This window comes from Strigops habroptila, chromosome 1, assembly GCF_004027225.2.
Source record: "Strigops habroptila isolate Jane chromosome 1, bStrHab1.2.pri, whole genome shotgun sequence".
NCBI lineage: Eukaryota > Metazoa > Chordata > Aves > Psittaciformes > Psittacidae > Strigops > Strigops habroptila.
The window spans coordinates 118,812,988-118,839,082 of NC_044277.2; the positions used below are offsets into that span (position 1 = coordinate 118,812,988).

At 38.4% G+C, this 26,095-nt stretch overlaps 1 protein-coding gene across 2 annotated transcripts in view; it reads left to right on the forward strand.

Annotated features, from left to right (window-relative positions):
* RSU1 (Ras suppressor protein 1) overlaps nucleotides 1-26,095 on the forward strand; it is a 106,232-nt gene that overhangs the window by 42,239 nt on the left and 37,898 nt on the right. For both annotated transcript variants that reach the window (XM_030504132.1, XM_030504047.1), the window contains exon 8: nucleotides 2,776-2,908. In XM_030504132.1, the coding sequence (XP_030359992.1) occupies nucleotides 2,776-2,908 (133 nt within the window). The remainder of the gene's footprint in view (nucleotides 1-2,775; nucleotides 2,909-26,095) is intronic.

Below are 26,095 nucleotides of genomic sequence, written 5' to 3' on the forward strand. Positions count from 1 at the left end.
TTTTGTGATTGAATCTTCAGTACTGGATTTTTACTAGAGGCAATTTTGTATTTTGCTTACTAAAAATATCCAAGGGATTTGATGTGATCTGTGTAGCAGAACAGTATATAAAGCCCTAAAGCCCTGAGGATAGTGTTCTGCTGATGCTGCTGTTAGACAATATGCATGAAGGCGCATCTGCCATGGTTTTTTCCCTGGCCCATGGCTCCAGTGCTGCAGGGATGGAATAACAGCATGTCTTAGCGCAGTGCTGCCATAAAAAACGTCTTAGGCAAGGAGGCAGTTGGGGGTGGGGAGGGACAGGGACACGGACACCTCTGTGAGGTGTCCAGATGCATAGCACTCCTGTGGTGAGCCTGGTACCAGCCATTGCTTCAGGCATGTTTGAATATCTCTTCCATGCTGCTGGGTTTGTCTTGGTGCATTGGGTTAGAAGCACCCATGCAGGGCACCCATGTGTTTGGTTACCCTAGCACATACTGTTTCTGAGATGTTACTGGGACTTCAGCCTCCTGCTTGAGACTCCTGAGTGTCCTACAGCCGGCCCCAATTCCCTCTGTAATTAGGTTAATTTTACCCTAAGGGCCTTTGCCTGCCTCTTTTCTCTGAAGATAAAAAGTAATATCTGTACCTGCCTCCAGTGTGCTTTGGGGAAAAACAGAACATGGAGGGAAATGAAATGATTACATGGGGACCTACAGTTCATTTTGCTTGAGCAGCCCCATTTTTGCTGTAAGATTTCTTTGGCTGTAGTAGAATAGTATTTATTACAATTAATGATGTTTCAATGGGCCGTGTGGTATGTGGAATGGAAGTGGGCACACTATGTTGTAGGGATGGAAACATACAGCAGCATTCCCTGGGTGATACATTTCTGACACAGCTCAGGACAAGAGGATTCATCTGAGACCCTTGACTATTGAGATTTTGGGAATTGTGACTTATTCCTGTAAATAACATTAAATTTGACCCATTATGGGGCCACACTTGCCTCCCCAAATTTAACTATTGTTGTTAGTTGTACACAGATTGATCAGTTTATCTTGTTGCAGTACTTGCAGAGCTGTAGTTACAAGTGAGTGCTTACAGCATCAGTAGTTTTGGAAAGCAATGTATGTGGGTTTTTTGCAGGTAATAAAATGGAAAATCCAATTTGCAATTGCAAAGCAAGCCCCTGAGTGATACATGATCTTCATAGCAGCACTGGTCAGGGGGTTACAGCTAATCACAGTGCTGGCTTGCTTCCCTGGTGGCCTGTGCCTGAAAACTGAATAGCGAGCAGTGTGAGCCTGCGCCTTGAGCCAGCATAGATTTAGACACACCAGTTTCTGGCTTATTAGGTCCTCTTTGTCACAGTACTTAATCCTTCTTCCTGATCCTTGTTAGAACAGGGCTGCCAAGTCCTTTAATAAAGGAGATGGGTGTGAGGCTCCTAACGAGGCGCACTGAAGCATGAGGCAATGAGGGCAATCGCTATCTGACTGACAGAGGGGTGAAGTGCTCCCTGCCTGTTGTTATTTCAAAAGAACAGGCCCCAGACAGCTGACAGATGAGCGTGCTAAGGTAATGGTAACTTGTTGATAGGCTGATATGAGATGCATGACATCTTCTCACACAGTATAATGGTCTGTCTTTAATTGTGTTAACCCTTTTCATGGAGAGCAGCGCGTCAAGAATTAGCTGTAATGTGGAACATGCAACTGAAATGGCCATCAAGCACAGGGCTTGCAGCAGCTCTCATAGCATGCATGTGTGTTCATGCAGCTTACACAAGTGCCTTTAATTTTGAAGAGCTATCACAGCAGGTTGATTTCAGATTTCTCTGACAGCTTGGCTCAGTCAGTCTTCAAAACCCTGCAATTTTGTCTTTTGTTTCCCATAGCTAAAGATTATTTTTTTTATTTCTTTAGATTGCTGGGGGGAGTGTAGGCCTCTCTTTATCTTAAAATTCACAAAAATAAACGTAAAATGTAGCACAGATTTCTTACTTTGATTTAAAGAACACAAGAAAATATTTCAATGGCTAGACAGTCCTGAAATTCAGCCTGTTGTATCCATAGTCGTGAGAGGTTTCAGCAGAGCATGTACTGTATTGTTTATGGGTGATAAATATTTACAAAATGAATAAACAAAATGTGCCCAAGCAGACTTCTAATAGGTCTCTTACCTATTCTGCTGACAGGAGGACTTAAAACTGGCATGTTGCAGGAATGACGCTTTTTGGGGTTTTTTTTCACAATATAGAGAACTATAACCACAGATCAGTGATGGGATCTCAGTACAAACAACAATGCTGGGTGCTGGGAAGGCAAAAAATGTATTGGGCATCACTTGGTGACATTGTGCTTGGAGCAGTGATCGACAAATGCTTTGCAATGCTAAGCTTCAGCAGAGCAAACTCCTGTGCCAGTATCATTCTCCCTTTACTCGTGCAAGTGGTGGAGAGGGCCCAACACCTATGTGCTGTTAAGCCCTGCTTAAAACTAATTTGATGGATAAATACTCTATGGAGTGGACTGAGTTCAATCCTGTTGAGCAATATGGAGCAGCACTAAAATTAATCAGGCAGAACTGCATCCATCATGGTGGGAACTATTATGTTGTCCTTTTCCTCTCCACTAAGACTGAAATATTTGCTTTTATTAAATATTTGCTTTTATTATGGTTGTAATGTCTGAAACAAATGAAAAGTTTGCTATTCACAGCAGGATATTTCTTTTAAATTTTTCATATTTTACATTTTCTTCATATGCTGTTTGGTTTAATCGTTTTCAGGTAATTTGGATTTGACTGGTCAAAAGCAAGTCTTCAAAGCAGAGAACAATCCTTGGGTTACCCCTATTGCTGACCAGTTCCAGCTGGGCGTATCTCATGTTTTTGAATACATTCGTTCAGAAACATATAAATAGTAAGTATTGCCTGTCACTTGTATACTGTGGCTGTGTTGTTGAGTTTTTTCCTGTAGTGTGTTTGGCAAAGTGTTACCAGCTATACCCTTATTTCATAATTCGCGCGATAGCTTGGTATTCAGGGAAAATATGCAAACCTGTACATCTATATTAAGGAATTTTGCTGACAAGAAGGTAAATAAACATGATTTAGACATGTTTTGAAAGCACAGAGACTGTTTGATATTGTCCTGCGTTTGTTGTTCATTTCCAAGAGCTATTAAGTACATGAGAGATGTAAAAGAGAAAGCATGACAAGCCTTTGAGAAGTACTAATTTTAAGTTGAAATAGATATTTGTTAATGTTTTTGGATGCAGGTTGTTATGTTTTGAAGGAGATCTTCAGAATTCAAACCTAGTTTGATCTGGGTAGGTTTACAAAAGTCTACAACCCCAGTAATTCAAATACAGTAATTCAAATACTAGTGTTTTCTTCAACATTGTAACTGGAAAAAAAAACCCTCACACTGGGACTTCTTTATTTTAATTCAAAATTCTGTGTACAAATGCAAAACATTTATTTAGGAAATCATGTCTTTAATCATTGACTGAACTGAAATATTTCTTTTTAGTAAAAATATCTGTGTTACCAGTCCACAGTAAAGCTTCAGATGGGAAGTTACTTTTATGTATCTGACAACTACCTTGATGCTGTCTTCGTAGAAGCAGTAGGTAGTCCAACCTCTAGGTTGGAAACTTAGGTTTTGCATTTTCTCTTTATTTAAAAACATATATTGTAATAATTAAGAAGCATTTCTGACAATTTTTTATATGGTAGCTGCCTGAATTCAATTACAAAGGAGAATATTTACGAGTAAAGGTTTCAGGATTTCAATTAAATAACTGAGATGTAAATCTGTGTATGAAATCAAATGATCCAGCAATGGCTCTGTAGGCTGTTCTTCATTTACAGAATTTGAGTGAAAAGGATCGCAGATGGGAGAGTGGTTACAAAAACCGTATGTCTCAGAAGTGTCCTGATATTTATGCTGTAATATGTGTTCTCAAGATAGATTTATTCATAGATTTAAGTAGGCTGCAACACCCTTCTTCCAGTAGTACTCTGTACTACAGACATGGTGTAGGAAAACAGCTATCTCCTTAGACCATCCCTTCTCCACAGTCCATTCTGTAGTTGTGTCTAGGTCACTTGATAGTTTGTAATATTTTTTTTTTATTGTCAATTTTGTTTGTTTGCTGAGCAATGTAGTTTAGGGATCTCATGCATTTCTCACAGGGACCACGCTGGGCACCATGAGGACAGCAAAATTTCAGTGACTGAAGTGCAGTTTTGTGAATTTGACTCATATTCGGTTTGGTTGGGTGGGGGGCTGTTGTTATGTATGGAATAGGGGAAAAAAGAAAAGATTTTATAACTGTGGATGTATTAAACTGCTCTGGCAAATTTCCTTGTGCAATCAAGGAAATTGACATAAAAGAATCTGTAAGTAATCATTTGCTCATCTATTGTTCCTCGGTTTAAATTAGCCGTATTATGTTTGCTGTCTTGTTCTTTGCTGAGGTGTAACAGTGTCTTGTTGGCTAATGGGCTGATTTTCATTTTGTCCACAGTAAATATTTGAAGCCTGTGTAGTTAACAGTGTAAGCAAAATCAGACTATAGACATTAATAGGGGAAAAAAAAAAAATCAAAGAATCTTTCCGTGGCTCATTCACAGCCTGTACTTTGATCTTAGAAGCTTATTCAGTTAAAATGACATTATTTTCAAAGATGAGTGATGAAAACCAAAGGCATGCAGATGTTAATAATTAGATTTTTTTTGTTTTGGTGGTTTTTGACACACACCCCCCCCCCGGATATAAATATTTTATATTTATACAATAAAGTTAAAATATTTGTATAATTTTGTTAGGATCCCAGTAGCAACTTTTTTTGATTCTTGACTGTACTTGTTTCACGTGCTATAAAGAGCATGTGGATTTTGTGCTGCAAAAGATTGTCCTTTCTATTTCTAGTTTTCTTTAAATATATGGTCTGAGAATTACTTGGATGTCACCTGCTACGCACATTTTTCTGATTGCATTTGATTTTAGGTGTTAAAACTCATAAGCAATGGCATAATCTAGGTAACAGGTCTAGTAGCATTATTGTGCACAAAAGCAAATAAGCTGTGAACACAGAAGAAATGAAAACTCCTTTTTGTGATGAATTTTTGATCTTTTCCTGCTAGCAGCTATAGACCTTCTTCAACTTCCTTTTTCTTTCAGAGCGTACATCCAGTGTGTTTTTTCTCATTGAGCAAATGACAAGGTTGAGATGTGAATGTGATAATTTCCTCTGTAGATATCTAACTAAGCAAAATTGATCTCTTGAGAGTTTTTTGGATCCATTCAGACAAAAGAAAAATTTAAAAATTCATTTGCAACATTTGATAGACCCACGCAGCTTAACTTCTACTCTGAGACAAAGCAGTACAGTTAAATGGATGATTGGATAGAATGCTGTTTAGATAACCTCACTTGCAACACTGAGAAGAGAGAACAGTTCGCATGTGGCAGCAGCTGACAATCAGACCAGTAAGTTTACTTTCAGGTACTGGAAGATATGGACTTTCATAAACCAGGAGCTGTGCATCTATATAGTAGATGGATTTTGAGCTCCAAAGATAGCAGTTGTCTCCTTGTGCCCATTGCTTTTGCTGGAATTATTGGAATTATTGATTTTACTTTGTTTACAAGTCTAGCATTGTCTATACTAGCTAAGAGAGAGGGTATGCTCATACAGTCACACATGCCAAGTTTCAAGGGCTTAGCAAGTTACGTTTCACTAAGTGGTTTATGCTAATACATTTTAGTTTGTGTTTGCAATGACTAGAACATCATATTTACTCAGTTGCTGTTATCTTAGCCAGAAAGTGGTAACTCAGTAAGTCTTGGCAATGTGCTCACTTGCAGTCATGTTACTAAACCTTCAGATTTCTACTGATGGCTGGCACAATCCGTAACTGTATGTTGCAGTCAATATCGGAGATTTCCATTTGGATTCGGTGAGGTTGCCCTTGTGAAGCAACTACCAAATAGATCACAAACCTCTTCTTTCCTCTGTGAAATGAACTGGCTGTTTCAGTCATATATAGTGAAAAATTAGACTCCATTTTTAGCTTTGTCTTGGGATATTCATGCTGTAGTGATTAATCGACAAGTAGGAATGACACCCATGAGGGATGATTATGTCTAAAGAAAAAATGTCATTTGTCTCACATACTTCTACATTTTTACACTCCTCTTTTACATGGTGCTCATGCACCAAGAATAAAACTGGAATTGCACTTTACTTAGAAGCATGTTAGCCAATAGGACCCTCAGATCAGCTCTTCTTTCTTTGTAGCTTCTTTCATTTCCTTTAATTTCCTTACCTTTCATGAGAAATGATGCCAGGTGATTTTTTTTCAACCCTCATTTTTCAAGGAAGGCTTGTGCTGACAAAAAGATGGGCCATATATTGTGGTAGAAAATGTGTGTGGAGGGGCTCTTAATTCTTAACAGGAAATTCAGCAGCTCTTGACACTTTGCTAGCTTTTGTTGGCTAAAATACGCCCACTGCACATATCATCCTGTGACTGCATCATTTGGAAGCAGGTCAGTTTGCCAAGTATGTAATGATTCTTAATCTCTGACTGCTGTGCTAACTTTCTGAAAGTTAAGTTAGTAAGCTGAATTTTGGCTTTGATTCTATATATACTCAGGAGCTGCCATTAAACTCCCCGTGTGGTGTCACAATGGTGTTGAAAAGCAGTTGAAGAACTTACTCAAACAGTAAAGGGTAATGACAACATCATCTTCTCAAAGAGCTTGACTAAATGTTTTATTTTTTATTCATGCCTTTAGTCAACTTTCAAAGTGACCTTTATGTTGGAAACATATTCTCAAAGGATCTTTCCTGTCTAGGGTACTGACAAAGAGATGGTGTATTTATGATTTAGTGCTTACAGTGTACTTAGACAAGTGCAAACAGACATGTATGTTTGAAAGAAAACAGCGAATAAGCTCCTATGAAGAATAGAAATTCTGTGATGCTCCTCAGGATCAGTGTAAGATAATTACAGATTGGATTAAGATGGGTTAAAGCTGAGAGGTGCAGTTGGTACCACTGAGTGAGTTTGGTTACGGGCATTTACAGTAGAGTTAATCCAGAAAGCTGCTCTTTGGGTACATTTCTGGCATCGATCATGTGTTCTTGATCAATCTGCATGTAAAATTTGCCCTTTGCCTGTTGGTTCTTGTAACAAAAAGGGTAGTGATTTTGCTTTTATCACAGCAGAGTCTATTGCAGTCATCATCACCTGATAGTGTAATCTCAAATAAAACAGTAAATAATTTGCTGGGTCCTGAATCCTTAGAATAGCCTCCAGACTTCTAGGCTGTTTAAGCTGCCTTTAAACCCTGCAATCACCTTTTAACACTTTATTTTATGATTGTTGTCTCCCTGTTTGACCTCCTTATTCCAGTGAGGCAGAATTATGATAGAACAGTCACTGTTTCTTAAGTTTCTAGAAAGCAGGTTTTCTCCCTGATGCAGTCAATTTGAAGTCAAGAGTCCCAACAAGATGTTTTGTAAAAGGAAGTAAGTTACACTTTTCACATTTCCATCAGGAAAGGTGGTAGAAGAGCAAGCCATTTTAAAGACTGACACGTTAACTCTTAGCAGAGGAAATGGTTTGACAAATGCTGTGCTGAGCATATATTGCTTGGCAGCATTGTTACATAGGTTTCCTTGGGCAGGCTGTTCTGTGCTAAGCATTGTAATTGAAAACCTCATTTTATCGGCAGTGAGAGGAAAAATTCGCTCTTCATTCAGTCCTCTATTTAGAGACAATCTCCCCAGCTTTCTTCTTGAAAATGAGTTGTTGTATTGGACCCCCAAGATTACGTAGCAGCTGTTTCCAAGGCAGCAGACACAGGTCATGAAGTAAGAGATTCTTCTTCTGGGTTATATTAAAAAAGTGTATTTCAGCATTTATTTTTAACAACTAGAGGAGAGTGGCAGGATGCTCAGAGTAATGCACTAGAGTACAAACAGTATCCTGAAATAACTCCTGTTCTTATTCCACAGTTGTTAAGCCTATTTAATTTCAGCTGCATGAGTTGTGGTGATGATCAGTAAAACTACCTATCCTGGAGTGGAAAAGAGATCAAACAAGGAAAAATAATCCATGTGTTGGTGTTTGGGACGCATGCTGGGGAAGTGGGAATTGCCAGCAGCTGAGATGGAAGCATCAGCAGGTTGAACCAATAGGAGAAAAGATTGTCCTGGAATGGTGTTACTTGTGCAGCACTGTCTTGGACCTGCAAGAACTTAATTTTTTTATGTTAGCACAAAAAGCAGGAATATTTAGCTGACTTTTGGTGGTGACACAAAGCTAGCAGCACAGAAGAGAATCAGCATGCCCCACAGGAAGAATTAGCAAGTGAAGAGGAAGGCTTGGGTGTATTAGTTACAGGTGTTCTGTGAGCCACCAGTGGGATATGCTGGAGTGAGGGGAAGAAAAAGAGAAGCACAGTCTCCAGAGCTGGGTTAAGAGAGTGGAAATTTTCCAGTACAGAAAAGGAAATATTACACAGTTCTGGTTGTGATGTTCATGAAGGATGAATTCAGGCAGGAACAGGCCAAGTGAGGAAGGATAATAGGATGATAAAAGGAATGAAGAGCCAAGAGGAAATTTAAAAGGTATTTGGTTTATTCAAAGCAAAGATTGACAGCAGAGATCACTGTTGTCATTGTGAGGGAGATGGGGAGATTTCATTTAAGGAATTAAAAAAAGGAAGACATAAGAACAAATATAAGTAAGTTGGTCAGGTGTATATTTGAAGGAAGTTCTCTAATTATTAAGGGAGCAAGGTAATAACCTTCTGATAAATAGCCTTCTGACAGAAGAAATGAAGGCCAAGAATTTGTTTCAAAGTGAGTACTGATCAATTTGAGCAGTATGACATGACATGATTGCTTGTGGCAGAGGACGGCATATCTGTGATGCAGGCAGACCTTTGTACTCCTGTATTCATCTCTCCTGATTTTTGAGTGAAAAATTCAGATGACACCGCCCATATATATTAAGGTAACTGCACAGTGCAACTGACATTAAGCTAAGGGAGGCAAAGCTCTGTTGTCTGTTGATATAAATAAGGCAAAAAATTATTTTGACTATTCCTGCATTTGATAACTTGTTTAAATAAATACGTTTGTGCAGTAGTTTAAAATTACTAGAATTTAATAACCTACTAGTTACTTATTATATATTCATTAGGAAAAAATCTTCATAATGTTCCGTTCTCCACTTAGAAGAGAAATATAGAGAGAATGCTTCTCTTCGGCTGTCATTAAGTGAAATTAAATTTCATGTATTATCCAGTCATTATCTCATCTTGTAACAATACCAAAAAGAACTGAATTGAGTATGGTATGATCTCAGAAGTGATTTCTAATGGTGAGTATTCTGGATCTTGGTGGGAAATAAAGACCATAGAGAGGAACGCAGACAAATTGCTTTAAACATCTAATGTAGATTTGATTCAGAGGAGCGCAGTTGGATGCCTCAGCTGTTTGTATGACGCACAGGGGTCAGTGAAGTTTTAAAAGAGTTCGATAGTGTGAGTCTACCCTGCGTCGCTAAGAAAAATAGGCCATAATAAATGCTATTTTCCTTTTTAATTTTTCTTGTCTTTTGTCACTAGTATTATTTGGTAGTTTATGGAATAGAAAGCTTCATGGATTAGTTTTCTCTTAGGCTCAGCTCTACAAATACTTACACTTCTAGAACAGGTGTTCTCATTGTTCCTAGAGAGATTGCTCTTGTGCATGTGCTCATAGGATGAACCTGTAGCAGGTGCTACTTTTACCTTCTCATTTGCACAGTGTAGTTGTCCTGGGCCCTCTATAAGACATAAGGTGTTATGTGTCCAACAGTCCGTTGCTGGAGCTCACTTCTATGTTTCAGTGACATTTTAGCTTGGCATCTTTACCACTTGGCCCCTGATGCGGGTGCACCATCTGTGCCAGCTGTGACCTTGTGTATTTTAGCTTGCTTTCAAAGACTGGGTAAAGATAGTGAAAAAGAGATGACCTCAGTGATCTGCCTTAGGTGAGAGTCTCCGAGATGTCACGTCTCCTGTGAAAATGAACTCACAGCAAATTAACCTTCCCTCAAAGGATGGCAGGAAGCAAGATTCGTCCTAGCTAAGAAATAAATAAGGTTTAACAATCCTGGTTCACACATTTTGGTCACGTACTGGTAAAAAATTTTAATTCACCAATAAAAATCTTTTGCCAACCTGATGTGGGGAAATATAAAAATGTCATTTACATTTGGTTCTATCAAAGGCATAGTACTTTATATTTTATATGAAAATACTGATTCGTATTCCAACCAAATGTTGTATTTATTGGCTGTATTTTTAAAATTGATAAATATATTAGTACATTATTTCCAACAGAGAAAATAGATGACTCAGAGTCCTGACATCTTTAGACAACATTTACATGCAAATCTGTAACTCTTCCTTAAAGAAGAGCAAACTGGAACCCATGTTGAAAGATAAACAAGAAAAACAGTATCTCTGTATATTTGTGTTTATATATTGCTAAGATGGATATGTAATAAAAACAAAGCTATCACTGATGTATCTGACAGATACAGATACTGCACATATAAATACTGGTCCAACTACTGATATTACCATTCCCTCTGATGTGAACTTTCATATAAAGTTTAGAATATTATGCAGTAATCCATTTACCATGTCAAGGATGATAACCCAGTGCTTAAGTCACTAGGGCAGATGTCTAGGGCTGTGTTAGAAGCGGAATTGGAATGAAGTGAGAAAAGTGCAAAAGCTGAGGAGTTGATAAAGCCAAGGTAGGAAAACAGTAACGGTAGGATACAGGATTTGAGTAGGGAAACAAGACAAAATTGCATCTAACTATAGGGCAAGGCAAGATCAGTAGTTGAGTTAAAAATCTGCAGTAATTATGGTAAACTCCCAAATGAGAAACAGGTAGGGATGTGTCGAAGAAAATGGTAAGAAACAGAATCAAGGACCAGGTTGGGGTCCAAGCAAGCAAAGTGCGAGGTGTGCAGCTGCAGGCAAGTGGCACCCTGAGCAGCAAAATGATAGGTGGGATTGAATAAAGTATGTGCAGTGGGAAAGAGGCCTGATCCAACGTCGCGTCTATCTTATTAGGCTATCTATGGGCCCTTTTTTGAACTATGATGGTCAGATTACTAATAATGATGAAGGAAGGAAAGTGCAAGCAGGATGATCTTTTAGGGAAGATGAGTTATTTCTCAGTTCACTAAGTAGAAGCCTGACCAACATTTTGTTGTGAGAAATGGTTTTAAACCTCCAGGCCTGTGAACGTGCACTCAGAAGGTTTAGGAGACTTGACTTACAGAGTCCGGACTCAGCAAAGTTGAGTTTTTAAGTTGTGGTGTAGCAAAACACCAGGAAGTGAGATAAGTGCTAGTATCCTGCCCACATCAAGGAAGGCAAATAGAGCAAACTGGGTGATTATGACCTAGTTTACTCTGACATCAATTTTGGTTTAAATAGTGAAGAAAAGACATGGGATTCTACTAGTGAAGATTTAAAGAATGAGACTAGTATTTGGATATCATTCATACAATTAAGACATGGGTATGATTTTGAGAACTGTTTCCTGAAGAAACATTATAAATTTGCTTGGTCAAAGCAACTTGTTAACTACATAGAATTTTGTGAAGCATTCAGCTTGTACAGCTGCACAACATTGTCATTAGAAAATGAGCGCTGTATAATTGCCATAAAACACTAAAGAATTAACAACTGTCTCGTAGGTCTTGGGAGGTAATTGCCAACAAGGACATTTCTGGTGAGCCCCACAGCGATCTGGCCTGGCACTGTTCAGTATTCTTCTCAAGTATTTGGAAACAAATATACAGTTTTTTCTGATTAAAAATTGTATATGACCTGGAAGTTGGTGAAAGACCACAGTGAAAATAATGGGCTGTCCTGGATTGCTTAATGAACTGATCCTCTGCATGGTGTGTTTTGAAACAGCTCAAACAAGAGTTATGTATCTGTGAATAAGGTATGCAGGTTATAACCACACATTGTGGTTATGATTACAGGAGGAAATAAAATGGAGTGAACACTGCTTTCCAGAAAGCAATTGGCTCTGAAAAAATTTTTAAGAGATGTAATATAACTGAAGTGCACTGTCAGCTCACAGTTCAATGCTATATCTGAAAGGCCTAAAAGAAGCCTTGGGTTAGTACAGGAATAGCATCTTACTACTTTCAGCATCAGCTGAGGCTGATACTGAATTCAGTTCAGGTGTTAGTAGTTTTAAAGGGATGTTAAAAATGTGTTTACATATAGACATCTGAAAATTATTTAAGAGCGGAAATCAAGCAGATTAAGAAAAAGCAAGCAAGATACAGCCTTGTAAAAAGATGCTTGTTAGGGCGAGCTGCCAGGGAAAGCAGCAAGAGTCATTTTTCACTTATTGCCCTCTGGTTGCTTCAGGATACTTCCTGGGAAAACGTTTTAGAGCAACATCTTGGTATGAAAGCTACTGTATGAACTATGATGGCTTTTAATACATTATGCCTAGTGTACAAAGATGAACTGTTGCCTGATTTTAGACTTTACTGGAACTGCCACAGTTTTAACGCTTCAGATCCAATAGTGTGCTCCCCTGCTCTAGCTGCTGTGGGCAGGGTGGGTCCAGCTTCTCATCTCCAATGGATTCAAGGTGTTTACTCAACATTTTTGGGTAGTGTTGCTAACCAAAGGCAGTGTGTCCAGTAAGAAACTTGACTGATGTTCTCTGAGGGTGCTTCACCTAATTTTCTTTTTTTTTTTTGGTGGGGATATTGCAGGGAACAGAATTTGGACTTTACAATAGGTAACAAAAAAGGATAGAGCATTTTAAAGAAAATCCTCAAGACTGCAACAGGGAGAGGAATAAACAGTAAAGAGCAGACAAAACAATGCTAGTTGAGAGCTAATGTGGAAAACGTAGCAATATGGGTTTTCTGGTAAACTTGTGAAGCTAACAGTAAGTAGTGGCAAGCCTGTTAACCCTTTGTAATCTTCAAAATTCAATTGACTTGCTTTCTTGTTTTCTTCTTCAGTTTGATTATTTACAACCAAACAACAAGAGTTACTGCACACATTTGCTGGGTTTATTTCAGGGATAAATTAAAAAGTGGCACTTTTATAATCAAGCAGAGCAGTCTGCAATTTCTAACTCTACGCAGTCATATCTGGTTTATTACATACTGGCTTTTATTGAACTCCAGCTTCTTATTTCAGTCTTGCATTATTTGAGAGGTTTGTGTGATCTTTAGCAATTTCTTTACTCTCCTGGTGAGGGCTATCAGTTAGAGAAAGGTCCCTAATTTTATGATTGTCTTTATCAACTGCTTATCCAGTGGAAGGCTGAGGTGGGACTGATTCTGGTATAATTTGCTGGACCCACTTGTATTGCAAGCTCTGATAAACTTTCTAACAGCCATGATTTTGTTTTAGGAGGTATTATTGCCATCTGGTTTATATGCCCTTTTACAGCCCCTTATTCCTAAGACACAGTTTTGAAAATGGTTATGATCAGATTTCATTTTAAATTTGTGTTATTAAAATTAACTTTTTCTTGAAAAGTATAACCTGAAAATCAGGAGCTTCTACTGTTTGTGACACAGGATTTCTCAGTCATGTATTTCAACGATTTCCTCCATCCAAACAAGAAATGTCCTTTTATTAAAGCTGGGGATAGTCAGATTTAGGTCCTGTTTAGGCAAGACCTTTCGACTACAGCTTTGCAATGTCTTTTTTTCTGTTCTGTGCCCAACTACATTAATAATTTAAAAATCTGATATACTGAAAATCAGTATCAAATAACCCAGGAAAAAATATCCTGTAGTGTTTCTTCTTTATTACACTTGGTTGGGGAACTGGGGGAAGAAATTACAGTCTAAAGTGAAGTACTCAGTAAGCAGAATTACTTGGGATACTGATCGTTTCAATTGTTCCAGCTTCAACAAATCAATAATAATAAATTTAAAAATATTAGCCCTTTTCATAATTTTGCCAGATATTTTAAGAAGCTGGCTCCAGTGCTAGATGTAAACAGCAGCATTTATTTCAGTGAATGGGGAACAGTGATTCCCTGAATCCTTTTTGTTATCCATAAAGCCCACTTATACATTTATAATCAGATAGGTTTTCAATCCTACAATCATATATCTTGCAACAAAATGTTGTCACATTATGGTAAATATATGCAGAAGTAAATGGAGCAAATCGTAAGCGCCGTGCTGTAAGTATTGTTCCTCTTGACAGGAAAAGGAGAAAGTTGATCCCTATTCATATATACCCAGATCTCTACCAGTCTGCTGCTCCAGTGTCTAGTTTTGTGGGACTTTCTGCACATTAAATGTTTTTGGGAGTTATCCAAGGGATGAGAGTGGGACCACGGAGTCCAGGACTCTTCAAAGATGCATTGTAAGAACCTGCTACATGCAAAAGCCCCAGATATCACCTTTTTGGAAGAATGGGATTTAGGCACAGATATATGTTTGCTGGTTTTGACTCCTAAAATACAAGTGAGTTTTACTTATAAAAGCTGCAGCTCTGAGAAGATGGGGTTTAGTCACCTTTGAACTGGATGTAATTTCCAAACTAAACTCTGAATGTTAGTTCTGATTATTGTTTGATATTCTGCCTCCTTTTCATTTCTTGGCTGTCCCAAATTCAGATTTACACTAATGTTGACTTTTAAAAAAGGAAAGGTATGCAAGGACTGACAGTGATGATCCTGAATATAAATTATATCAAGCAAATTGATGCAAGATGAAATTACCAAATCAACCTTTTTTATTTTATATTTTATGGAATATCTAATGTATGTTTGGCAGTAATTTACTCTTGCGCATGAATTTCTGACAGTTTCGATTCTTTGGGCTTATTAATCAATGTAGTCAGCACCAGAGCAATTTTTATGAGACTCACTAGTCATCAAAAATTTATTATCAGATAAATCAAAGAAACAACTAGCATCTTAATAGGGTGAACAAAGTGACATGTAAGAGATCATTCAAGACTACATGTTTTTGGCACTTGTGTATTGCATTTACTGCTAGGGTCAGAGTTTTTGTTTGCACTTTCGTTAAAATACTCATCACTGTGACACAATTGCTTCCTTTTGTTCTGGACTTTTTTTCCTTCAATTTTTTATGTGTGTGTATATTTCATGTTAGCAGTATTCTGGTAAAGCATGAAACTTCTATGTAAAATGTGGTATAGAACTTTAATTAAAATCTGAAACTTTTATAGTGAGTTACAGTAGATCGTGGGCACTTCAGGAGTAGGATGGGATGGAAGTACATTGCGAGTAGCACTGGTGTGTTCCAAATATGCTTCAGTCTCTGATCCCATTGCATAAGGAACTCTGATACTCATTCTAGTTAAACATCTAGTGCCTTACTTGATCCAGTAATCTTTCTCCTTTCTGAAAAGATACATGTTTCTAGTTCGGTATTTTAAAAAGAATTTTCTGGTCACATTTCTTGAGGCTGTCGTAAGTAGTAAAGCCAAGCTGAATACTCCCAGTCTACATCTACCACGTAGCAAGGGGGGTTGGGGAACCGATACAGATGGAATCTAATCACTTGTTTTGGCTTTTTTAGTCTGAATTGCTTTCTTGAAGTCAGTGCCTGGCGGCCAGCGCTAGCCCAGAGGGCAGCAGTGCGCAGCCATAGGAGAGGTGGCCCACTGGCGTAAGTTTAAGTTGGGAGGGTTGGTTACATCGGACCCTCAGGTGCACACCCAAAGGCACGAGGAGGAGACCCTGGGTCCTTACATGCAGTTTTTGCTTAATGCACCATACTAAGCAGACCTCCTGTGAGGAGAATGTGAGTGCTTTTAAGAACTTGAAAATAAAAACTCCCCAACATTGGTGAACTAATGGGAAGTCTGGATTTGTCTGTGTGCAGAAAACAGAGGGAGGGAAAAACTCCTGACAGCCTGTGTATTTCACATGAATCTGGTGATGCTGAAAATACTCAAGTCTCATTAGTGGAGTTCTTGTAGCTAGCTTTCCAATGTTTTGCCTAATAAAAAAAATAACTGAAGGGAGATTGAATTTGTTCTGTGTTAATAACCAGAAAGTATGTTTCTGGGTGGCTACCAAGCGATGCAGAACTGTGAACAACACAAAAGAAACCCTACCATTCCCTCTTCCACACAATGCGTGCTTTTACAGAAGAAACTTATTTAACTTAGGCATTGTCTTTTTCTGTGTTTGTAGTCCTAAGTATGACTGAAAATACAGCTGTCTGTGGGATGAGCGGCTTACAGAAACACTGTTGTCTTGTAGCTCTTAAAGTTTATCTCCCTGGTCTGATTCCAATTCAAGTGAGTTATGGCTGAATGTGGTTGCTGTGGGTTGCTCACTTAGTAGTGTATGTAAGGTGTAAGAGAATGAGATATAGATCTTATAGATACATAGATATAGCTCTTACAGATCATACTATAAAGGTGTGGACATTTTAAAACTAATTGTAACATCCAGTTATCTGGATGTTGTTATTAGTTACTATGCAAACATCTGACTGCAGCTGTGCATTTCCTTTAACTCTCTTTACCAGCCTACCTGTAGCTTCATCTGTGTGAATCTTACTTCAAGAGCAGATTTTAATCTTCTTTTTAATTTTGAGACAAATCTATGATGAGACAAAGCTGGTGTATTTGTCATTAACCTGTCAAAATAACCATCTTTCTGTACCTTTTCTATGGCTGTTGCTCAGCAGCATTTGCATTCAGAATAGAAAGGGCTGATCTTCTCTTGTCTTGGTTTTAAGGCAGACTGGAGTTTGGACTGGTCTGGGTTTAGGACAGCTTTCTGGTGGACTGTATAAAATTACAGTTAATAGAACTGTTAAATACTGTGGGTTAAAGGCTGTGATTTGGGCAATGGAGGCTTGCTTGAAATACGTATGTATTTCAGAGTACTCCCAGGGCAAGTTTGGAAGCATCCATTGGGTGATAGCAAAGTGGGAATTTGAGATCCAAGTCTTTCTGTAAATTGGATAGGTATCAGGAAACTGACAAGGCGTAAGTTAGAATCCTAGTCGCAGATTCCATGTATAGCTTTAGTGACTTCTGTACAGTGACTTCTCAAGGATCTCAACACAAGGTAACTTTAGCTTAAGGCCATAAGCTTTTAAAGGTCATACCAGGCTACTGAATTCATATACAGTAAACAAAAATGTATATCCATTTTACCATGGAGAATCTGCAGTTCAGATGGCTGATAAGAAATCAACCAGTCAATAGCAAGCTGGCATTAGAGCACACTGTTTGCTCCATTCACTGGGAACTCTGTTCACTTCATTCCCATTGTAAAATCTACATGGACAGACCTTCATCTTCCGTAACTTGACGAAGGTTCTCAAGTGCCATAGATAGGAGAAACGCATAAAGATTACTCTTTCATTAGTATGCAGAGTTCAAGTGGGGTAGGTTCCTGCTCTTGAGGTCCACGATCCTGCAGCCCCTTAGTAGGACCTACCACTGATGGAAAGATTCAAGATCTGCTCTAATCAGTAGTATGGAGAATGTGAGGGACAGATGATTTTCTTTTTTATGAGGTTGTCTCTTGTACCCTGCATTTCTGTTAGAAGCTAAAAAGGATGAATTCTGTTCAGTGTATTTGGGTGCTTACTCTACCTGACCTCATGCATCTGAGGTGGTCTCTGGTGTGACACTTTTGATATAACTGAAAGAGATTATTCAGAAAACAGTTCTACATGCGTACATCAAATTATGCTGTATTGCCTATATTGTCTACAGATTTCTCTACCACCAAGTCATTTTTCTTCTTCTTTCTTTTTTCTTTGCTTTTTTTTTTTAATTAATAATATTGACTCCTTTCTCTTTGTTTGTTGATTGACTTTAATTTGCAATTTTACTCTGGGAATTGAAACAAAATTGTTTCTTTCTGAAGTCAGGTGAAATTTTGTGAAATTCAGTCTGGCATTTCACAATTTAGATTTTGATTAATTTGTTTACTCTTTGCTTCAGTTTTGAGAGTATTCTGTAGACACATGCCAAAAAAAGATTTTAATATCTTCTGGAAAAGTTGGTTTGTCCTGCTTTCCTCTTAAGTACAGTCCTATTTATATGATGAAATACTACCAACTAAATAGCCCTAGAGATTCAGCAGTGCCTATGATCAAAAGCTGGCTGATAGCTGTGTATCAGTTCCAAGTGATTCACTGCATAGATTCATAGCTTTGGAGGTGGCAAATACATGTCTGAGAGTTGCAATAATCTGCACAGCCCACATTGTTTTATGGAGGAGAGTTTGCAGGTAAAGGTTCTTATGGACCAACTTGAAATCAACAGATGCATCATATTAGACTTAGTGACAGTAACCTGAACACTCACAAATATTTGACAGGTCAGTTTGCAAAGGTAAACATCTTTTTATATACTGGTGGTGTTTGCATTCCCATTGGATTATGGCAGTGCTGATGCTTGCTCCTTTTTCTGAAGATTTACTTTTATAAGTATTGAATTGCTTGATTATTATTGTTTTCAGTAATATTTGCCTATGGACATACAAATGCTTGGTATTCTGTGGTGTTATGAGTGGTAGTTAAAACCTTATATTGCCTCTGCTTGGCAACTAGTGTGTCCACTAATCTAGATAATTATTCATAAACTTAGTTTCACGCTTCATTATGTTTAATGTTTAGTTTTAATAATCTGAAACTTGGTTTACTAGAGCCACGTTTGCCTACATTCACAAAGTAAGTACCGTGAGTTGCTTTCACTACTTCCTCACTGAAAAAGTATTAACATTTATGTGTAAGAAAATGAGACTCTCGTAACAAGGGTGAAGGTTAGTCCTTCTCTTTCCCTGTAAAGGATTGATTTGCGATATTAGGCATACTTCACACAAGATCTTCCTTTCCACAGAAAAATTCCCCAGGCAGTGGAGTTGGGAATCAGAAAGGCTGCTTTCACTCCAATATTCTTACATTGGCATAGGAATATATGCATGACACTAATGAGTATACTGGAGAAGTAGGGAGCCTGGATTAAGATAAGTTAAATACGCCCTGTGTTCCTGCTGGGAGAGAGGTGAATTTCTAACAAGTTGTGAGTTTATATGTTTGTGACGTATGTGTCTGTGCACACACATCTATCCATAAATATTCTCTCACATTCCTGTATATATTTAGTTTACTGCTGAAATTATGTATTGTTCAGTAGATGCAGCCATTAACTCAGTTTCGTTTTATTCTTTTCTGGGGAGAAGGATGGATTTGGAAAACAATGGGCATTGCAGTGTAGAATTCTGTTAGCATGAAATAAAAATACAAATGGTGTTAAAAATAAATTTGTAAAAATAATATTCAGAATACTGAAATGATCAAAATGAATCATGGGAGGAACTGATGCAAAATGCAGGTATTGCAGAATCCAAATTATTATGTTCATGGGGATCATAATTATTTAATTCTAGATATATACGCACTATAGTGTATATAGCCTAAAATGTATTGCAGGTTTACAACTGACTAGCCGTTTTATGTGGCAGAATGTAGTCTTTGCATATTTATTAAAATTATTCATAACTGGTGCTGCCTACATGAACTGCTCTATTCTTGTCTTGCTTCAGTACGTTATCTGAACTATTTTCTCATGACACTGTAATGGAAATTTGTCTCAATTTTAGAGTGATCCATGGGGCATTTTCCAAAATTCCCATCGGCATCTCTTAAAAACAGGTATTTGCAGTTTACATTTAACAGTGCTTTCAAAGGGTTTAGTAGCAATATATATTTTCTACATATAATTGTTTGCTGCTTTCGTTAAAAAAAAAAAAAAAAAAAAAAAGGTTGTATTTAGGTGAAAAAGGGATATACATTGAAAAAAAGTTAGAATAGGCATTTAATTAAATTTTCTGTGCTTATCCGTTCTCCAGTTTCTTACACAGATATCATAGGATGGCGAAACGTGTTCAGAATGTGGTTTTATAACCTTTCCCACAGATATCCCAGCAAAGTTATAAAAATCAATTATATACCTACTGAGTGTGTGGTGCCTCACAGTTGTTCCCCCGGATTGGTCATGGCAACAAGACTCTTCTTCCAAGGATGTGTGTGTGATGGGGGGAAGCAGGATGGGAAGGCTTTCAGGCTTTCTGCCAATCTGATATGCAGTTAGAGTGACTGTAAGATAGTCACAGTTGTCTTATCTGGTGGCAGTTGTACAAACGATTGGCTAATTTATGTATACAGGTAAGACATCATTATTTCCAATAGAATTCAAACAGAAGTCTGCCTGTACCAATATCCAGAAATAAGCTGAGATGATACATCTTGTGTATCTTATTTTGTCAACCATATTTGGGTTTTGGGTTGGTTTTTTTTTTTTTGGTTTTTTTTTTTTTTTAAGTAATTTGGAAGAGCACAAGAAGAAAAAGTTTAGTTTTCAGAAAGAAAAATTTAACTTACAACATTTCCACATTAGGAGCATAGAACAGTTCTAAGTTGGTTGGAGTTTGTCATGTAGAATCATAGAATGGTTTGGATTGGAAAGGACCTTAAGATCATCTAGTTGCAACCCCCTGCCATGGACAGGGACACCCCCCACTAGACCAGGTTGCTCAAAGCCCCGTCCAGCCTGGCCTTGAACATTAAAAAAAAAATTGTAAAAAAGTGTAAAGCCAAAGGAGTGTGATACTGTAGCTGGAATGTTTTGCTTAGTCCTTAGAAAGGGACTGCCATTTGCATGGTGATGCAGTATTATTTCCTCTAGTTATCAAAAGCAGCTAGAGGCTAATGACATTCTGCACAAACCATCAGATGGACACTTTCCATTTGATTAAATATGTCTTGGTGGAGAATAAAGGAACAGTCTTTTTTTACGCATTGTTATTTTATGTCTTGCTGGAATACACCCAGATTCCCGTTTATAATTAAATAGAAAACAGTTAAAGAAAAACAGGTTAGTTCGAAAACTTACCATGACCATGCTTTGTCCATAGAACGCCTGAGGTACAGCAGTTGCTTTACGTTCAGACAAAAGACACAGTCTCAGCTGTGTGCTCCCTGCTCTCAGAGAAGGGCAGCATGAATCTGTTTATCAAAGGATTTTGTAAAGCATCAAAATTGTTTGGACTCCAAGGGGTGCAGGAAATCCTCTTGCAAGATGAAGGTCTTCCACATAGGCATAGCGTTGCAAATAAAATGGGAAAAATGAGAAATAAGGAAAGCTCGAAGAAAGAAAATATATGTGTTTACCTTATCTCTCTGGGGAGGTTTCTGTCTGCGTTAGCTGGCCAAGTGGAAGTATCCATAAGGAGAAATCTGAGGAGTGTTTTCTTAGCCAGCCTATTTATCCACTTTCTGTCTGAGTTCACCCTTACAGAAACTAAGTACAATACCTTTCCATTGTGATATTTGTTCACTTAATTCCTGTGCTCAAATGTTTGGGACTGTTGTAGTGGGTTTTGGGGGTTGCCTTCTATTTAAACTTTTCTGCAGAATAACATGTGAAAAGTCTTCTTCCTCTGCAGAAAGTGGGATACTGGGGTTCACACCAGTAGGCTCACAGTGGAAACGTGTATTCAACTTCATTATGCCTTGGGCAGAACAAAAACTCCTCTCACAAATGACCACTGTGCCTCTTCCCAACCTAAGGGTGTTGTGTTCTAATGGTCTGTACATGCGGGTGTGCTTCTCTGAAGTGATGTGATAATAGAAATCAGTTCCCTGATGATGGTTACTAGAAAGTTTTGCTATAGCAAGTGGACAAGACAGATACCAGAAGTGACTGGATTCCAAAACCTTACAGCCCGATAGCAGCAAATGTCAAACTCTGTGCTGGTTTGAGATGGGTGACACAGCAGGCAACAGAGCAGTACATGACAAAGTGCCTCAAACCCTCTGTGAAACTGTATTTGCACTAGAGTTAGCAAAAGGGTTTTCTCTGTATGCAGGTGTAGGTTTTACACCTGTAGTTGGGGAGCAGTTTAAGTGAAGCACACAGTTGTCTGAACAGCCTCACCCATCTGTTCTACCAGCACAAGCCATGCAGATAAAAGATACTTGATGGACTTTTGGGGGGTTTTGTTATTGGAAGTAGTTTCTCTCTGGATATCCAGCACAAAAAAGAGGAAGACTGGCTGGAAGCTACTGAGAGACCAGGACAGGCTTGTGCTTACAGGCTAAAAGTGAGCCAGTGGTATTAATTTCCTTGCTAAGTCTTGGCAAGCAGTGACACTTCCTACTACCTGTGGGTTTCAGGCTCAAGGTTTACTGTCAGCACAATTGTTTTGGGGATGAAAGATGGGCCACTTGGAAAGCTTAACCTTTCTTTTCTGCTTCAGAGAGCAGACAGCCCTTTTCCCTCTCAGAACAACACGACATCAATTCTACCAGGAGAGGCTGAAAGTTTTTCAGACTTTTTCTAACCAACATAATAGACAATTTGGGCCAAAAACTACCCTTGGTCAGTCCCTCTGTAACAACAGCCAATGAGAGCCTGTCATCAATTTTATTCTACCCTTTGCTTTCCTGCGAACCTGCTCTATTGAGGGGCAATGCTTAATGCTGTTGCTGTTAGAATCTCAGAAAGTTTTCAAGTCAGTAAGAAGTAATGCTAGCTCAAACTTTGGGCCTTGTTCCTGAAGTCTGCTTTAATGTAATGGTTATTTATGGCATTACAGAGCAGTAAACAGCTGCTTGTGCCTGCTGGGGGTTTTTTGCTTTTGGTTTGTTGGGTGTTGTGGACTTTTTTTTTCCACCTAATGATGCCAACAAAAGTGACCTGGTGTTCTTCCCTTAATTAAAATGGGCCTTTGTGAATTAGTGTGTGAAAATCACGGGATACAGCACTAATTGGAGTTTAGGCAACTGCTTCCCTAACCTTTCACAGTGAAACTTCTAAATGAAATGTTTCAGTTTTCATTTAGTAGCTCGAGAGTTTTTCATAGCTAGATACAGAATAATGATTCTTGACCTTTTCGGGTAAATATATTGCCTTTTTTTCCTGAATAAAACCTTTTTACTGCATCATTCATTTGTGGCTGGCCTTACCTGTGGTTTGACTGCTTGAGCTCCCAGTTCTACAATGTTCTACAATGGACATCTTAAGGATATCAGGAAAGATTTTCTGCGTCAGAGCCATGACCCAGTGAGTGCAGCAGCCTTCCCCCAAGCGGCTGCGGGAGATACTGTTCAGGGAGAATACACAGGACTGGCTGCTACCTGCAGTCCCTTCCCTTTGTTCTCTCCCAGCATCCAGTGCCATAGCATTAGGGGTGGTGGAGAGTACACCCCTGGCTCTTCCTTTTATCACCTAATTTTGGGCCTGTTGTCAGCAAATTTATCTCATTCTCTCTGAAGCTCCTTAAACTGTCTGCCAGCACCTCCTGTGCCAACAAGTTCTGGAAGTTCACTAACTGCTAGGTCTTTTTTTCTGTTTAAACTGATCTTCTTGCTTGATCGAGGGCCAAATGTGGGAATGGGATTTATTTTACTTAGGATCAAATTGTTCTGCTAATACATAGATAGGGATAGTGGCAAAGAACCACCACTGTGGCTGGACCATAGCCTTTCATAGCTTTTCAGATGAGACATTGTCATGCAGAAACGAACTGAGCGCCACTGTTTGATATTGAAATAAGCCACTGTGTACAAAGTAATACGCTGCACCTTATTCCTGTAGGTGCTAGACAGCAGCTTCAGGAGCATTGGTCTGGTGAGGTGCTTTGTGAGTTGACAGGAGTGTCTGCAGGAAAAGGAATGTTGAAATACTGGGAATGAGTTTAGGATCTTGTAGCATGAAGGCAGGTGCACAGTATATGGGACTGCAAGGGTAGTGTGGCACTATGGAGCTGTGTTGGGAACATAAGAAAGGTAATAATGTTACTGTAGTGCTACAGTTAGGCAAGTCGGCATGACAATAGTGCACTAAAGAAAGAATTTACTTCAATAAGATGAATACTTGAGTTTTCTTATGCCTTTAGGCTATGATTATGTATATTCTGGAATTTCACAAGCCGGATGTTTGTCCAGGGTATATAGAAATAGCAGAGGATTTTGGTGGTGTTAGTGGGTTTTAAGTATAAAACTCTCGGTGTTCTAATTGCACTAAATGCTGAAGGTTGCCATTTTGGAGGAGAGCGCTCCCGCATAGATTTTGGACACCAATTATCAATCTATGCTGCAGTGGACTAGATCAAAATCAATATTTCTGCCTGGAATTCACACAGCCTCTTTGAGAGACGAGATTAATATGGTTACTGTTCGACTCTATGTTTGCAATCAGTTAAGTATGTGCACTTGTCACTCATATTTTGTTTTTAGCTTGTTATTCTGACAGAAGAGTCTCTGAGGAACAAAGGGAGAGCCAGTTTGAAGAGTAAAGTGATGTAACATTTACATATTTTCACACCGTTAGGGAAGCCGGCTGTTAGACTTTGAACATTATTTATTCATTTGATGCTGCTATTTGTTACAGACCTCTGAAATATGTTACTGACAGTAACTAAACCATCCGTCTCGCTATAGGATTTCTACTGATTGCTAATTTTGTTGACTAAGTGGTGGAAGAAGTTCAAAATGTGTTATATCTAAAAGGACAGGGTTCTATTAGGGTTTTTTTCCTAATACCATGCTGAGTTGCACAAAAGGATTTTCTGATGTTGGCACATGCGCTGAAAAAACCATCATGTTGTAGGCCTTGCAAATCATGCAGATCGTTTCAGTTGGTGCTGGTGTGTTATAAAAATCATGCAAATGAGCTTTCCGTTGTCGTTGTTTTCCAGTGGTTGGAAATATAACTATCGTATTCAGAGGAATTGAACCAACCAACTCTGAACGCAATTACTGGCAACATTGATTTTTCCATTAGTTGGCTGAACTCTTTGGAACACGAAATCTCTTAAGGACAGCATCTGAAATGTGTTACTGCTTTTATTGCTGTTATGATTGTTAAGTTTTGGATGCTACCAAAATGTCCTGGATGATACTCAAATACAAGACAAGATCTCCTGATCTTGAGAACTGAGGAGTCAGAAAGATAAAACAATGTCAAAGGGAATAAACATTTCCCAAGTGCTTTATAATTTCATGGTTATTTTTGATAACTGTTTAGATGATTTGCAATATAAATTAGACCTCACTGAAAATGTTTAGTTATAAGGGGGTAATTCTATGCTGTAGCATAGCAGGAGAGATTTGTCCATACATGGGTTGGCAGAAGCACATTGGGAGTTTGCTATGTGGGAAATGGGTAAATGGGTGATAAATCATTGCCCCATCATTGATAGGGCAGAGGAAATGTGATTGACAGGGATAAAAAAAAGATGCTTGTTTTGTATCAGTTGGAACAACTAAACCAGAACCAACTAAAGAGAAACAGAAAATAGAGCACAATGCACCGAAGAAGGACAAACTTCTTGGTAAGTTCTGCTATGGACTGGAGAGGAGTGACATATGCAGAGGGAAATGATGTTCTTTGCTGTTTAGGCAGGGGGGAATAGCCACATCTTCAGAGTGTTGTGAAGGAAACTGCATCAGGATTCACATCTTGATTGCTCCAAAATTTGTTTGATTTCTAGTGGAATAATTTTCAAGACTTTGCAACAAAACAGAATGATCATGAATGCTTGAGAAGATTTTTGAGTCTTCAGCCTTTGTCCGGGAAGAATGTGAACAGAAAACTGTCAAGCTTATTAGTAAGCAAAAATAAGTATTTAAAATAGAGAAGTGTGCCACAGCATGCTCACCATCTTATGAGATTGCGTTCTGCTCTTCTCAAGTGTGGCTTTCAAAAGACTTTTCCTTTGGGGATTTTTGGAAACAGCAACAAAGCCTGAAAGATTGTCTTCTGTAGGTCAGATTTAAAAATTTCAGTGTGAAAAAATGAAATAAATAGAATTTAACTGTTTCATTAGGCAACTTTTTTTTTTTTTTTTTGAGCTGAGAAGATAACTAGGAGAAAGTAAGAAATAAAATTGATGCATCAAAGATGCAAGTCTAAGATTGCTGTTCTTAGGTATGTATTAAGTATTCCCTTTTATTCATCCTATAGTACACAGATGGCATATTATTGAAACATGCTGCAACT